This window comes from Platalea leucorodia, assembly GCF_965183815.1.
Source record: "Platalea leucorodia genome assembly, chromosome: 1".
NCBI lineage: Eukaryota > Metazoa > Chordata > Aves > Pelecaniformes > Threskiornithidae > Platalea > Platalea leucorodia.
The window spans coordinates 129,037,616-129,055,731 of record NC_138823.1 but is presented as its reverse complement, the minus strand read 5'-3'; the positions used below and the strand labels follow the sequence as shown (position 1 = coordinate 129,055,731).

General features: G+C 36.9%; 1 protein-coding gene across 2 annotated transcripts in view; it reads right to left on the bottom strand.

The window, feature by feature from the left end:
- Positions 1–18,116, bottom strand: part of TBC1D5 (TBC1 domain family member 5) — a 321,760-nt gene that overhangs the window by 11,239 nt on the left and 292,405 nt on the right. For both annotated transcript variants that reach the window (XM_082307468.1, XM_082307469.1), the window contains one exon: positions 16,019–16,118. In XM_082307468.1, the coding sequence (XP_082163594.1) occupies positions 16,019–16,118 (100 nt within the window). The remainder of the gene's footprint in view (positions 1–16,018; positions 16,119–18,116) is intronic.

Genomic DNA, 18,116 nt, shown 5'->3' with positions numbered 1-18,116 from the left:
ACTGTTGTCACAGATTATGCTGACAAGGACGAATACGATGACACTGCCAGTGTTGACACAACATGAAATTTCAAGTAAAAGCATTGAGCAATTTGGCGTAAGTTTTGGGTTTACAGAATAAATAGCAAAAGAATGAGATGTGGGAGACTGGACAAGAAGAAAGATTAAAGATAGAGAGGTGAAGTTAAAACCCGCATATAAACACAGAAGTTTGAAATTGTGTGGGTTCCAGAAATCAGTAAAGGGTATAAGTGAAGAATGGAAAGGGCAGAGAGGAGAAAGGATCCAAGTCTAACCACTAAATGAACTGCTAAAGAAGCAATCTGAAAAGTAGAGGCTAGAGCCATGAAAGGCAATAGACGACAAAAGTCCATGAAATGTGGTGTGATCAAGATTAAGAGCAACAGTGGGGGTAGGATATCTCAGCTTTGCGCTAGCAGCCTATCTGAATAAGGAGATCCATGTTCACATTATTTAGCACCCATTATTTACCATATTACAGTGGCAGTGTCCTGCAGCAATGAAGCCAAATGCAGAACAATTGAACAATGTCTAGTATAAATCTTACATCAGAAAGACACTGCATTATGAAGGCTAGAAATAATATAAAACTAGATCTTTCCACAAATATGTAGCATCATGAATTGAGAGAATGCATAACTAATTCAACATTTTACTTGTTTTTTTACATTTTACATCTAAATTGTCTAGTCTCTCAATTTGGTAAATAAAAGATATTAATATTTACTTATAAAATAATACTTTAGATCCTGATTTCCACTGTTTAACGAACAATGCATAATTTCCTACTTTTAAAAGGTTCAGAACTTGAAACATCAGAAGTCCAATGTCTTCACAGACAGGAAACCAATGTGTAATCACAGCCTGAATCACTGAATTCAACTGTTTTTTCCATTTTACAGCATTAGAAAGGAAAGCATTTCTATAGTGTTTGATCCCCACATAAATTAAACCCATACATTAAAAAACTAAGGTATGCATACTGACTAAGCAGATGGACCAAGAAAATAATTCAAAACAAACGTCCAACCTGCTGAAGACCAAATGAGGGAAAACTAAAAAACTCAGGAAAATAAGAGCGAGACAACAAAAGCTGAAAGGCATTTCATATGATGTGGAAATAATCTACTATTATTTCTGTTCTTTAGAGATGTTTTGTAAGTCAGTATTTCAAAGGAATGGAAAAGAATCTACCATTGCTACAAACCCAGCTGTAACTCTGTTTGAGGAGCCGGTACACTGAGAAATTTCTAAGAACTTGGGAATGGAACAATGATACTTAGCCAGCAGTAAAAATTAATAAAAATGTTCATATCATCACATATTTACTTTAGCAAGATTAATACCAGATTTTAATATTACTTTCAGAGAAAAAAACATTAAGAGAGAAAAGGTTGGAAATATAGCAAAATTTTCTAATACTGAACTGTTCAATTTCTCACGCTTTTCCTTCAATTTGCAGTATCTTTGAAGTACAGTATGACATATGTCTTGGCTATATAGGGTCTATTATTTTTAATCAGTTAAAATCACTAAAATGTATTTTGAAAAAAATTCCACTCAGAGTTTGCTCTAAGACACAATTTTCGACTCAAAGAGCACACTTCCACTTAACCCAGAGAAATGCCTCAAGATGCAAATCACTGTAATCAGCCACTCTCCCCCCCAGTAACAGTTGTGATACAAAGTCATAAATTGGGATGTCTTTCTCCAGAAAAATGAAACAGAATGAAGGTTTCCCTGTGGAACTGGCAATGGATCTTTCTTCTTCTAAATACGCCCTTGAACTGCACATGGCTTCTAGTCTACTACCCTCATCCCTTTTGAATGCAGAGTTTATTGTCCACCAAGTAAGTGGTACATATGGAGTCCAAATTTATCAGTCCTCATTCTTTTTCCTTGGCTAATGAATTAGAGAGGAACTTAAAAAAAAATTCCTTATACAAAAGAAGCATATGAGCAATGTGATTTTGCATGCCTCCTTGATCACGTCCTCCTGCTGGCAGCACCCTTCGCAATCCCTATGGACTGGAAGAAGAGGTGGGAAGAAGAGGAGGGATGGCAAGGGACTCGGTACATACCTCTGCAGCTGCACTACCATGAACAGCTGTGCCAGGGCTCAGCAGCCCTTCCCTGAGGGACTTTCATCCAAGCCTCTTCCCACTGCTGGGGAGACCTCACAGGGCAGTCAGTTGCTGAGATGAAGTGGGAAACTAAGCTCAAGCGCAGACAAAAGCTTTTTATTTTACCCTTCTGTATCTCAAAAGATACCCTTATAATTGTAAATACTTTTAAAAACACTAACTCTGTGAAGAGCGCTAGGAAGCATGATATTTGATAAGATATTGCTCAGCTGAAGGACTTTTACATTAAGCATTTAATTGCTCTTCCTTCATAGGACATGTTACTATATTTTGAGAGAAGTGCTTTATATATATAAATGAATTGGCTATATATTGATTTTTTTTCCTTATCTGATGCTCTATATAAGTCCCTCACAGCTTTAATTAATATATTTTTATAAAACAATGAACATATTTTTGAAATGCAGATATCAATTAGGAACTGAAAACACCTTCCTACTTGTAAAACAAACATTGATACAATGAATCAAAAAAATTGATTATGTGATTTCTACATTATTCAAAACCTCATCCTATTTGAGTCTATGCTATAAATATCCATCTATTAGGATAGCTGTTGTCATTCAACAGTTAACAAAATCCTATGGTACTTATGAGACTAAAGCTAAGGTAAAATATTTCTGGCTACCTTTTTTTGGGTTTTTTCTATCATCAAGGTTTCATTTAGCTGATGCCAAATGCTTTCTGCAGAAAAAGAAAATATTTCTGTTTCAGTGAAGTTCTTACCAGAGAAAAACAAAAGGTGAATTTTGTAATCTGTCACCTGGTGGTCGGAGCACTGCTGTGAGATGTAGGAGATCCCAGACAGTTCAACATAGTACTAACAAACCCCTATGTTTCACAAAATGAACTGTCACACCCTAACTGTACTCTTGGCTAAGCCTCAGAAACACTAGAGCTGTAAATCCAGTTGTTTTCTTCAGAAGTCAGCAACGTTATCCACTATTATGGCTCCCCTCAAACAAGGTTCACAACCCAAGAGATGCCTTTTCTATAATTCACTAAAATTAATTTTGGGTACTTATTTTCAAATGAGCAGATTCATTTAAGTTTGATAGATACTAGATCAGTAAGTCAATAACTACTTCCCCAGCGAGACTGTCATCAGCTGCCTTGATATACTTTAAAGCCAACTATAACTACAGAGGAGTAACATGCAAATGCTTGCATTCTTGTTCTTCTTTTCTACAAAATATAGAAAAAACACTGTATCAAGTAGTGATTTGGGTAGCAACAGGGTAGTTGAAACAGCTAAGAATTAAGAGGAAACATATTTTTCATTTCTTGCTCTCACGGTTATCCCAAATCATAAATAAGTTCACATGCAAACTTGCTGTAGAAGTATTTTTTTAAAAAATAAAGATTTCTATTTCCTCTCCCTAACTTAATTTCTAAAATTTAAACTGAAGACATGCTACAATCCTCTGTACAGAGATGAAAGAGGAAAATAATCCACACAGCTCCTAGCAGGAAAATTAGAGAAGGCTTATGCTCTTTGATGACTGAACTGCTACATATTGCATGATGGTGTGTGCAGTCACCGCTGAGCTCCCTAGCCAGGGAAAGGGGCTGTTCAAACCTTTCCTCTCTGAATGTGGAACAGCTGTTAGGCTTGGCCTAATTATTTTAGGGGCTTATTAAGTAAACTATCTTTCACTGAAAATTCACACGCATTCAATACAGACTGCAAGAAACCCACCCAGAGCGGTCTTAAATGAGTGGGAAAACTAGTCTGCTGTAGACAAGGTCCTCTCAGGCATCCCTTCATGCCCATCCACCTGGGAGACAGACCTGCACCTCCTCCCGTCCACCAGTGCCACCAGTGAAGGCACAACACGGACTTAACTTTATAGGGACACAAAATCAGATGGAGATAGAGAAAACCGAACCTGGGAATAACTTTAACATCCTTTTTCTCTTAGTTTTTTTGTTTTCTCCTGTACCGCTGGCTTTTTGCAGTGCATCTCTCTCCTAATGATTTCTATTTTAAGCCGGTCTCTGTGGGGCCTTTCCAGGAAGATGATTCCTGCTGAGAGGAGCTAACTCGAAAAAGCTGCAAGCTTTATTATGAATGCTGCCTTTCTGCTACTGGTTCCTGACCAATGACTTGTGAACAATCACCAGCGCCAGAATCACGTTAAACTGACTTTTTTCACCCTTGCTTTCCACTACCGAGAAGACAGCTCTAACTCAGAATGCAAAAGTACCTTCTCTGTGCCAAGGTAGGCAGCAGGAAGGGGAGAACTGAATGTGTTACTTCACCTCATTTTTCCAAAAAAGGAAAGCAAAAAAAATCCCAAGGTTCCCAGAGATATCAAGGCACAGTCAACTCTCTGGACTTGTATTCCAGTCCTTTTGTATGATCGTTTTTATGAAATCAGGGTTTCCAGAAAATGCTTCCAACACTTCCTGCACAGTATACCAGCGATAGCAAGACCGCTTTTTCACTAATATTAGAGGACTGGAAGGATGGACTGGGTATTTAGTTTCTGATAATCAACTTTTCTCTCTTGTCACAACAGATACTTCTTTCCTACCTGAACTTGATCAGACTTTGAGCAGTAAAACATGCTCTCTTCTTAAAATTGGACAGAAATCTAAAACTTAACAGTGGTTTGTGGCCCTTCTAGAAAGACTACACTGTATGACATAGTGACATGGCGGTTTAATAATGCAGCTCAGGATGTTTCCAAATACTGCATTAAAAATGCAAATGAAAGGTGTTAAATTTCCTTCTCAAACAATAGAGTTTGTGATCTAAGCGTTGATGAAGGCAACACCACTAAGTAGACTAACTTTCATTTATCTATCTCATTGTGAAAGTCAACTCTTATTGTAACAATTATGCATTGTATTAAAAGCATCACTCAGCAACATTTAAGTGTTAAAGAATTTAAGGATCTTAAAAATCTGAAGTATTAAATTCTTTATGAAGTATTGCATTCTTTAAAACATTTATTTTAATATAAATTACATATTTATATAGTATATACTTCTGATTCATGTGTCATGCGTGGCGCACCAACACTTTATGAATATTTAATGCGTGGTAATGCTTGTGACATCAGAAAAATATGTGGTAAAAAGTCACCAACCATCAACTCACAGCAATGCACAGAATTGCAGATGTACAGAAAATGAGGTTGGTGGGGTCATGAAGTAATTTTGTCCATCCCTTGTTCAAAGACAAGATCAACTCTTAACTATGAACTTTAATTTACACATGATAAGCAAATCATGCTTAACATATACCTTATGTCTGCGTCAGTGCCAAGGTGTACTGGGACAAGAGTGTACTCCCAGACACCCTATGCTTTCAGGTAGAATATAACGGAGTACAGACCCTGTGCCTCCCATGGCAGGTGATCAGAGTGTGCTCTTCCTATCCAGAGCTAATTTTTTTGGAGACATTTTGGCCCCGATGGTGATGATAGACTGTACCATCCCACACTCCTTACATGAATGTACAGTGCTGATTATTGTTACGACAAATGACATCTGTGTAGCAGCTATCATTTCATGTGCTCCGTATTCCCCCATCTGCATTCTGCTCACTAAAACTCTTTACCCATGACTGCAAACACCTACTAGGACCACCAGCCTCTGAGCACCTCCAAGCAACATATTGTTATTAAAGTTCAAAGCAAGTTTTTTTCTCTCTTTCCTCCTGCAGAATTGCTCTCTTCCTGTTGCTGTTAACATTCACTAGAAATAGAAAAATTACTCTGGTGTGAAGTGACGGGCAAATGAGAATTTGTTCTGCATAAGTGACAAACTTAATAGCCGTAAGAAATTGAAACCTTTCCTAAGGGGAAACTATACATTTTCAGTTCCTTACAATCTAAACACTTTCTTCATACTGCAATAGATTGCAGACATTACACCTTAAAATTGCTACGGTTCTGTAAAAGACAGTTACTGTAGATCATGTAGCGATTTCGAAAAGGTAAGGTTTTCTACTTCTTGTACGGCTGAACTCATTAAAACTATTTCTGATTTTACAAGCAGAATGATTTGCTCAAATACTATTGTGGTAAATGCTACATAAAAACCTGGATAGATTGAGAGTTTTGACAGCAAACATCCATAGATGCCTGAAAATGCATTTAAAGCATTCTTAAGGGATTTTCTATAATGCATGCCATATATAGAATAAATGACAACAAACTGTGAAAGCCATTTTAAAAGCTTTCAATGAGATCATTTTCTCCAGTGTAGAATTATGATGTTCTCTCAACCTTTGTTAATAAATACTTCAGAATATATCACTATGTATTCTCCTTTAATTGATCATTTTTTAGAGTTTTCCTTATCTGTATGAAAACCACTGTTGCAGTTTTTAGTTTCTGCTGTGCTGTCAACCTAATTGCTTATGGTGAGGACCTATGGAAGCAATAAAGCATACAAATTATTTCTTTCCAGTTAGCTTTAGTATTTGACCTGTGTGGAGAAACTCATGTGATGTTAAAGCATTATGCATCTGGTTATTTCTGTAAGAGAAGTATACCCTGTTGCATTTTATGCTCTTTTCCACTGTAAAGACTATTATAAAAGGCTACTGTTGCATACTTTATTCTTGAAAGACTGAGGGTCAAAGAATGTACATTAACTCCTCAGACAACTTCTACATTTTGGATCAGGTACATCAACATTAAATTGTTTAAATATTTACCTGGTTAATTCATATTTAATAACTGTAACTGAATAACTTGTACTGAGGGTCTGTGTTGATTTTAGCCTGTGCAAGTTTTGTCTATGTAAATAGCAATATACTGGACAATTATTGGTTAAAATATTGCATGCAAAAGGTTAATTTATATTTCTCAATTAAAAAACATCCACACTTTTCTGTGCTACGAAGCTGGTGAAATTGTGCTGCTGTTCAGAAAAAAAGGACGTTGCAACTTATTTCAGATTAAAATCTACAGAGTGCCCATGATTTAAGTCTTGGATAGTTTTTGTTTCTTCTGAGGTGAACTGAACATCAGTGAAGACAACTGATACTGACACAGGAGATAATATATACATCCAATACATGTTACTAATGTAATTATTGTGGCTGCTGCTCAGTAAATACTGTTTCCTACAGCTATTCTAACCTGGAAGAAAAGCTAAAGCATCGAAACTAAAGACTACTCTTTATTAGAAAGGAATACGCAGTTTGAAACAAGTGTTTTCAATTTTCATGTAACGTACACAAAGAAATTATGGATCTTGACTACAACTATAGGACTTTTCAGTTCTCTTTAAGGATAGAGGTTGGTATAGCAAAGACACTTGCTTGAAGTGCCATCTCCAGGAGGCAGGGAAGAAGGAGTGGGGGTGATTTATAAACCTCACTGTATCGTTCAAACTATTTAGTGTTAATTAGTCACATGTATTGTATAACCTTTTTTTGCAATTTTTTGAGACTTTAATGATTACCCTGTGGTTATTCCTTCATTTAAGAAATCTCAGTCTATTATCTATATTCTCTCTGTTCATTACAAAGTTTTGTTTCTAACGTATGGCATTTCTGTAATAGAAGAACATATTAGTGTCAAACGTGACATGAGGAGATGGGGCAGTACTCCTAAAATCAGTGTTACGCTATTAAAGACTTTGTAAGTATCCACAGAGTGTATTTGGGTTTTGCATAAGATGACTGCAATTTCTGTTTTACTGCCTGAGAAGCTGGATGTCAGAAATGAATGAATTTGCTTAGTAGAAGAGATTGTAATTTACACTAGCTTTGACTTAAACTAGTAAAAAAAAAGAATACTGTGAGCCCTGAGACATATTTGTACCACTTATTCAGAAGTTGTTAGGAGTGGAATACTGACAGTAGTGCTGGATTTGTGCCAGGATTATAACTGAAAAGCAAGTCAACCCAAGCTGTGAAGTGTGGTTACATTCACATTAATAAAAATAATCAGAAATGCATGTTAAAGGAAAGCCATTTTCCTCTGTTTGCCTTAATTTTGTTCCCTGCACTTTTGAATGTCTTGTGCAGTTTTGATAAATGTACCGATTTTCTGTTTGCTACCTCTGTACAATTTTGAATCACGCTGCTGCTCTGTTCTGAAGATGGAGACTTTTCCATGTCACCTGGCGCATCTACGTACTGCAGTCCTCTTCAGTGAAAACAGTTGTCTGGGATCATTCAAGCAGCTCTGTGCCCTTCCTCTAGCAATGACATGTATTCTGAACATGAAAGGCTGAACAAAGTGTGAAGAGCAAAAGAAACATATCATATATGCCCCTGCTCACCTGGTTGGTTGTTATATAACTATAATGATTTAAATTAAAGGTTGATCTTGAAGAATATAATAATAAGCAAAACAGTAACTATGGTAAGGTTCAGCTATAATAATACCAAAGATCTTTATGGAAATAGTGGGGAAATTAACAATTCAGTCATGCCAGAATTTACCTAGGTTTTATTCCTTCAAAGCTGACATCAGAAGAGAAATCACTGCCTAAGACATGCCGGGAAGGAAAGGATGGATTGTCAGTAGCCGTGAGTGGCAGGGAGATGTTCACCACACAAATGAAAGGAAGCAAGAAGCCGATAGAAGTAAACACTGTGACAGGAACTTGCTGAAACTTGCAGAGAAAGGTGTTAATATAGGTAATGATGGGGTGCGTAAACTTCTTCATTTTAATCTCCTTTTCATCCAGATTGCCAGGATGAAAGGGTTTGTAGGTGCCTACCACAGTGGGACTTTCAGGATTGGCACAGTTGTAGAAAGTAAGTAGCTCTCTGTCAGCTGAACTGTGTGTTTTTGACCTTAAGAGTTACCCTCAGGGGACAAAAAGGTGGTTTAAATTCATGGAGCATGAAGAATTACACTTTTGTTCTTCCTACATATACACACACACATATATATATATAGCATGACCAGAAGCGAGAGTCTGAAAGTTATGCTATACAACAAATATTTGTTTCCCAGTAACCATTCCTGTATTCAGTTTAATCAATTTGTTAATGTTCATTATTTATAAGCTGTTTTTATAGGTTATTTTACATCGTTATTCTTAACCAAAGGGGCAATCCCCTTAGACTCACGGGGCTGTGCTTGATGTGGCCTTTTTTACTTGCAGCATTTCTAATCACACTGAGTTTATAAATGACGGATTATTTTATTTATGTCCCAAGCATAACAGAACTCATTTAATGCACTTTCTAACTCAACAAATGATAAAGTATTTCATTTCAACCCAGGGCAGCAGAATAATTTCCATTTCATTTTATCCTTACAAAAATGTCATAACCTTTCATCTCATCACATGATGCAGAAAACAAGAATTCAGTACTATCTTGCATATATTTTACAAGCACTGCATCCAAATCTATATTGGGCAATATATCAGCCTCTAAATAATGAGCAACTAAGTCAACTTTCTCCTCTCTCTCCCCCACTACAAATGATCTTTACAACGAAATGCATCTTTGTAACAATTGCATTCACTGTTAAGGAAGGATGGAAGAAGTCAGTCTAATCAAGCCTTTAAAGGTGCTATTTATTTCACACAATAACTAAAATTATACTAGCAACTATATCCTGTAAGTTTTTATTCCTCTATTTTTATATCTTTCCTTCCTTGCTCATGGTGTTTGCAATAAACACAGTGAAAAGGCGGCTTTGAACTGTGTTTAATGAGTCTTCCAAATAATATTTGTCTGGGAGATGTCAGGCAGTGTAAGTGTAAGTGGATCTCACAACTGCCAACATTGCCTGATGGCTGTGGCAGGGACATGTCCTGTGATCCCATCCAAAGAGCTCTCAAAAGACTAGCTTTCATTTTTTTGTTACTGAGATGCCATAACTTCTGGGCATTTTGTAAGTATGTACAGTTATGTACAGGCTACCTATGGAAGCCAAGAGCTGGCATGTCATTTCGGGGGCAGAATGCTGGTGGTGTATAGAAGAATGGGGGATGAAAACGTCATCTTTCCACATCCCTTCCATAATCCACACTGGAGGGACAGAGATGTACTGGAATACTGGTGAAGGACATAGCAACATATTACAGATAGCAGAAGTCACATTAGAAAATGCACCGTAAGGACAACCCAATTAGCCCTGTATGGGTAGCTCAGGGAAGGATTTATTTGCTTTGGCTTAGCAGAGTCAGCATGCTTAAGCATAAACTTATTAGATGCAGGTCAGAGCTGAGAGGTTTTTGTGATGTTGCCTCCAAGACAGGAAGTTATTTAAAAACGTGGATATTGAGCAATATATTTCTGAGATCCACCTGAATGTCTCTCTAGCAGCTGGCTCAAGTTTAGCAGTACCAGTACGAAGTTAATAAAACCAGGCAGACTCATGTTTCTTCTGTATAATTGGGTACCTTTGCCCATATTTCTAGGGTGTTGTGCAGAACTCTGTGAGCTAACTCTTTGCAGAGCTGGTATAAGTGCGCAGGGCTTATTAGCTGAAGGCTCCGTGCTGTAAGAAAGCACCTAAATTGCTTCTGAATCCCAGCTAGCTGGGGAAGCAACCTTCTGCATTTACATAGTGCTGCCCTTAAGCAAAAGCAAGTGTGGAATGACCTTAGTTTCTCTACTTTCATAACCTGATAAATTGCCCATCAAAAAATGAATAGTTTCTATAGAGATCCCCATATTCAAGTTCATACTGAACCAATGTTCCTTTAAATTGCCTCTTGTGAAAAGGACTTCCTGTACTACACATGTAATTATTTGGTAAACTTTCACATACGTGGAGGTCTGAAACTATGTCTCTGTTGGAAACAAATGGCAGGTTCTTCTGTCTCAGAGAACAGTGATGGATTGGTTTCTGTCCCTTATAAACAGATGACATTTTAAAATTCAGCACTTTTCTCTCTGGAACAAAACTGGCAAGCTCATAAACATCCCTCACAATCTCTCATATTAGTACTTGCCTATGGAAGATTGATACTTCTCCAGGGTTTTGATTCACTTTTTGATAAGAGGCTATGCTTTAATCCTGGGCCAGTGCTGACATGCTCCAAACCCTAAAGATACTAGAAGAGCAGACGGTGTCAGATGGCAGTGTCATTAACCGGTGTCACTTGAACGGCCATTTAACAGCACCGTGTTGGCTTCAGCCTGGGGTGGAATGAAGCTTTGCTCTTTGAGACCCTCCAGATTGACTTCGTGTTGAACTAACACCTCAGACTCAGTTCCATGTCAAATGTTAAGGACAAGTGAGGAGTCTTCCAGCAGATAGAGTGGGGCCCTCTGAGTGATGTTTGGGTGCATGTCTCTTAAACAATTTATTCATGATCTGCTTTAAGACATCAGTCAGAGGTCATATTTACCAGGGAAAATCTTCTTATGAATGCACTTGCTAGCTTGATGCTCTTCTTTCCACATAGTGAAAGAAAGGAGGAAAGAATCAAAATTCTTCAAGAAGTAAATAACATTATGACAGGTTATAATATTGTAATACTTAACTGGTATATTACGGCTTTCTGAATCATTGAGCCTTGAGGTATTTATGTGCACTAACACAAAAGTACCTCACCGAAAGAAAAATGCTGAAGAACGTTACCATATTACTGAATGCACCAGGGACAACATTATTTCCTGGAAAAGGACAGCGTATGTGAAAAGGTAACATCAAGAAAATGTATCTGTGATGATGCTGGAGCAGTAATAGCTATGGCAGCTATTCTTTTTCACTATCAGCTGAGTAACATTCTGCATTTATACTGCGAACAAAGCCGCAGAACAGGCTTACAAGATTGGATGTATCTTCATTTCACTAATGGAAAAATTGAACACAGGATTTTTTTTTTTTGAAAGCTATGACATGCTTGTGAAAAAGGGTGGGAACAGAAGTAAAATCTGCTTTCCTGTCTGGTCATTTTACATATAAAATTTCAACATTTGTCCTTGGAGGCATTAAAAGGCATTCCACCTTAGCAGTTCTTCAGTGGTTAAGGGAGAGGGGGATGAAGAGTAAAGCTCTTTCTAATGCACAGCCCTAAGAAGGAGACAAAGATCACAGAATGACTTTCCTCTGTTTTCACAACCAAAAACCTATTTCTAATTTCTACACATAGCGCTAAGTAGTAATATTTCAGAACCATCATTCATTCCCATGGTAACATCCCCTGATATTACAAGCAGTTAATTATGTCATTGCTGCGTGGTACAGTGTGGTTTATTTACGGAAGAAGATAAACATTTAATGAAAGCATCTTTGAATATATGAACAAAATAAAAACTGCTGTTCTATCCCTCTGATCTTTCCTTATGCTCTATGCAAAGAAAATGCAGTATTAGCAGGTATCTGCTGTAACCTATAGAAATACAATGCTCTTGGTAAAGAAAGGCAATATCATTATATGGCCAAGAGGAGAATTCTGCCTGAGATTTTAAATAAACAGAATTATTTTCTAAAAAAGACATAATATAAAAATATACTTGGTATAATTGGATTTGATATAAATAGATTATAAATTACTAGGGATTCGAAACAGAGTAGATGACTTCATGTTTGTTTTGATCATTTCCGAGCTACAACACATGACATCTCTGTCATGAAGTAACTGCTCCTGACTGTCAGTAGGATCCTCCTTGTAAGGGAAAGAACCTGAGAAAAGACAGTCAAAAAATTCTGAATTGTTTCACAAGAAACTGCAAAAAGAACATTCTATAATTGTTTGACATTCTGATTTATAGTGCCAATTAAATAATTCTGTGGTGAATGGTCACTGGTTATGCATTTTTATAAGCTCGAATTAATATTGTTTTGTTAAAAAGTGGCCTGCAAATATAATGCAAGCCAATACAGGAAAAAGAATGTTGGCTGAGTAATAAAGTCTGGAAAAAAATGTTTAAAATGTCAATCTAAAAAAATATGCTTTTTTAAAAATAAGAACTTTAAACTTTATCAAATTTAAAAGGCAGGCCTTAGACTAAAAAATGGACTTATTGATAATTCTTAAAAATGTTGTCTAACTCTTTGTTAAGGGAATCAGTTCTGGAAGGTTCCTCAAATTTTACATATCCATATGTTTTTATCAATAATTTAGACAACTATTAAATGTATGATGGCTAAGTCTGCAGTTAGAGTGGTAGAAGAAAACAGAGTACAGTGCAGAGTTAGGTGAATTATTCAGCTAAAAAGCCGAATGACAAGAAGTGAATTTTAATATAATCAAATGGAAAGAACACATATGGAAATAAATATTTCCTGATTATTCCTACAGGATAAAATACTCTGTTTAGAAAGCTGTGATTCACCAAATTTTGAAGGTCATAATGGATTATTACCTCAACCTATCACTGTATCAAAGAGCACTAATGTGATGCTGCATTAAAATGTTTAAAAAGCGGAATGCCACGTAAGAGTAGAGACATGACCTTCCTTTTGCTAAGTAACCACTTTGCTGAGCCCACTGCTGGTACAGCATATCCTGATCTCATTAACCTACTTCAAAAGGTGTATGAAAACCCTGAAGAATTGAAAGAAAGACCACAAAAATGACCAGGTCTAAAAAGCAACCCATATAAAATGAATCTTCAAGTGTCCTACCTAGCAAAGACAGTGTTGAGAGGTTACTTAATCACTGCGTATGGGTAAGTTAAATGAGGATATTCAATCTTGCTATCAAGAATGCTACAAGAGACAAAAGCTGGGTGATGAAGTCAGAAGAATTCAACCTCACAGGAAGAAGTAATATTCTTGAAATCCAGTGTCCCGACAGATTACAAGAGGAGTGATATAACTCATTATCTGCTCTGCAGTCTCTGAAATGAAGCAATTTTCATGGGTAAGAGATACCTGGGGAAGAATCAGACCAGGTGCAGTAGCAGCCCCTGCTAACTTTTCCCTTAACCCAGAATTGACCAGATATGCTCTGAGTTTTATTTTGCTGCCACTCCCCGAAGGCCTGAGCAGTGGATGGACACTGGAGATAATCCTCAGCGGGTGTTCTGTTCTCTGCAACAGAGAATCCATTTTCTTGGACAGCCTGCTGGCACGTGCTGTTCAGATCACTGGGATGAATGTGATGGACACATTTCAGGTCAGAAGGAATTTTGCACAGGTCAGGCCAGCAATAATCCTGGTGTTTTTTTCCCTGCGTTCCCATGGATCACCTGCTGGCTGATCTGGGGATACCTAACCTGATCAGTTTGCTACAAGTGCAGAAGCTGTGAAGGTTGGTGGTACCTCAGTCTCTCTTGTGCTCTGTTTATCGTGCGTAACTGTTAATCTCTATAGGATTTAAATGTATTAGTGTGACCCAAATTTACAAAGTTAATAGCCCATGATGTTGACAAGATGTGCAGGAATATTGTGAAGAAGTATAGGGAGTGGGACTTAGAAGAAACTAGGCTGGAAGGCTCTGAGAGCGCTGCAGGGGTGCCACGATGCACCCAGTGCACCCCGCAGCCAAAGCTGCACAGGGGGTGGCTTTCCTTGCCCTGCGCGGGTAACAAACGGCTCCACCATGCTCTCCGGAGACTGCTGGCTCCAAATGGCTTTGTTTCTAACATATTTGGGAATAAGAGTTTAACACCTGGATATTATCACAAATCTTTTGCTCTCATTTCATGGATCCAGTGCTGAAAAACAGATTACTTAAGTATCTTTGTCTGGTTTTATTCTGATCTCTAGTCTAGAGCAGTTGCTGGGGAAATGCTTGCACTTGAACCGATATCCCTGCTAAACACTCCGAGCCTTCTTTCCTAAGGGAAAGAAACTTCAGCTTTTCTTCTTGACACAGTAATCTTTCCCCCATCATTTCAGTAGCTAAAAATTTATCCCTTGCACTTGCTTCTAGTCTCATCGTTGCTCACGTACCCTCACAGAAACAATACAATACATCAGACTAAAGCTGTTGGGGTTAGAGGTTTACACTTGGCTTTTGAGGGCTGTGATTCCAAACTTTCAAATAACACAGTATTTATAGATTTTCCTAGGCTCATAACAGTGGCTACTAAAGCACTCGAATAAAAGAAAATGAAAATACAAGTATAATATGGCTTTCACATCTGATCTTTTTGACCTGGCAAACTTAGGTATCATATACTTAGTTCTACCCACTGAAATATTCAACTTACTCAATTTATTTTGCTTAGATGTTGCAGGCTGTAAATAAACCTTAAAATTATTGCAGTTGTGCCTGATTTCTTAACAACAACGCTTTTTCACATGACTAAATATACTAACTTTTGGAGTTCAGTTCAACACAGCTTAAAAATGCTGCTTTTATCAAAGCATAGCTAAGCATATTTACACCTGAATTGATTGAAGGTTTTTGTTTACTTTCTCTGATTTGCCTTAGCAATATATAAGTTGAATTTTAGGTTGGAGTCTTTGCTGATTCTGTTCCCAATGTATTGACTTTTATCTTACTGTATTTCTCCTGGTCTGAGCAAAATATTACAAACTAGCCAGCCTATAGTAACACATTTTTACATACTGAAGGTGATCAGCATAGATTGTGAAGATGCTACATTTAATGAAAGCATATGAATTTTATACAACTATCACTGCACACTTCAAGTATCATTCTGGGACTGTTGAACTGCAAATGGGATTAAAAAGGGTAAGCTCACATGTTGTGAGCTCCAGCATGCTTCTTACAACACAAGAAATCTTAGGAACAGACAAAGGGCATCTGTGCCAAAATGTCTCTACTTTTTTATAGCATCAGTGGCTATCATACTCCCAAGTTTAAAAGTATGACAGAATAAAGATACAGTGGTTGATAGCATCTGATAGAACAACTGGGTACATCAATTCAGTCTTCTTCATGGCTTATAAAATAATATGCACTGTACTACATAAATATTATTTTAGTTCTAATACAAACATGAAAAGAGCCTTTGCAAAGATTTACAGGTTAATACAGGGTACTGCACTTACCAAGATGTGTGTTCATCATCTTTGCACAATATTTGCACATGGCTTCCAAGTCGTTTAGTTGGCCTTGTAGGAATGAAATCTGGGTCTCCAATTCCTCCTCCTACAATTAAGAGATTATTAGCATTAAAAAAACCCAACTTTCTATAATACATAGTAAAAGTGGTAGGCTAAGCCTTGACATCTTCTAATTTTTCCTATTCCTTTGTTCTTGAGAAAATTTTGGAAATAAAGAGAATCACCTTCCAACTGTATTTATTAAAAGAATTTTAAATTATTTTGTCATTTCACAGAAACAGGATTTGGTTTTAATGTTTCAGTGTTGATTAATAGTACTCTTTTTCCTTCTAAATCGTCAAATAAAAATCTGTCTACATTGATCCCAGAAAGGTTAACAATTCATATTTCTTTTACAGATTAGCTACCTGGTTTTGCTTGTGCAAACACAGTACCACAGCAATGGCTGAAAAAACTCACCAAGTGAGAAAAATTCTCATTTCTGGCAGACTAACTTCCACAGCAGTTCCTTTGAAACCTCAGAAAAATTCCTTTTTTTTTTTTTATTTCAAGTCATATATTTCATGAGACTTAATACCATACCTCAAGGATGCATTACTGTCATATATTTTGGCATATTTATTTGTGTAACGCATGATGCTCTGTCTGTATAAAACACCTGCACTTCTATCTATCTCAGCCAGCTGCACTTCCACACAACGTCCTACGTAATATTTAGGTGAAATCTCTTTTCAACTCACATACTATAAAGCAGTTACTTTAAATTACCAAGTTATGTTTAATAAATATGCATCAAGTGTAATTTTAAGAAAAGATTCTTGATTTTAAGGCCTAGGCCTTAAGCATTATTATCTAGCCACATGCCCTGTCTAAGCAATGGGAACTACCTCAGCTAAGAATTCCTTCAAAGCTTAGTCACAAACAGTATTAAGCAGTTTTTTGTTTGTTTAAATACACAATTGAATTCAAGATATTCAGATAAAGGCAAAGTAACTTTTCAGCCTCCTGTTTTTCTTAGGAGTTTTGCACTTCTATCACACTCTTGTTTCATGGAGATTGCTGAACATTAGAGTGTGAACTACATTTCAAATGAAAAAAAATCCCAAACTGATCAGCAAGAATAAAGAGAATGAATCAGTCTTGATTTAAAGGAACAAGTGATCTTAATCTCCATCAGAAACTAAGTCAGAGCCAAGCAGAGGAAATTTTGCACTAATATAGTATATATCCAAAAGCAATTGATAACTAAAAAGAACAGTAGCATTTTGCAAGATCTAGCAATATAACTTTTTCCCTACACACTTTTTCCTCACACTTACAATCTACAGACATTAAATATTTTTTCTTTGCTATTTCCTTATATTAATATACTCTCACCTTATTTTACTAAACCTTGTACTTGGACCACTTAAGCCTCAAAGGGATTGATTTTATATTGCCAATTTATAGTTGCTGAAAGAGTAACCTCATTCAAAGTCTGCAGTTCTGTCATAGCCTATGCAAGCGTATCTGCATTGATATTTCTATTCAAACAATGTCCCTGCAGAAGACCTTTTCCTAGTACGTACACCTAGCGACTGCAAGAAATAATCTACCATAAATTTTAAATTGCCATTGCACCGCAAGTGCAGCTGTAAGATAGGGAAAGGTGACAGTATTTGAGTATTTTACGATAAAATACCATAATCAAATTCTAAAATCATTAGCCAGTAATTGAAACCCTGTTTATCTCCTACAAGTGAATAAAAATATTTAACTTTTGGTAATAAATATTTCCATGTTTCCCAGGCTATTTTTTCTTATTCATGGATGAGAACTGCAGTAAAATGATCTTAAAATGCTTTTAGACAGTTCTATCTACTTGAGCAGATTCTGAAACTAACCTTTTCAACTGTACAACGGTATCTCTTCATTTGGCAAGCGAGACCGGTGCTGAGTAAACTACAGCCACCGTTCTTTCAGCTTGTTAGGATCCAGCATGGGGAGCAGAAACATTTGGCAGACCCAGCACTCACAAAGGAGGGTACTGTGGCTGGGAACTCACAGACAGTGCAAGAGCTTTCCTGCCAAGTGGGAAATCTTG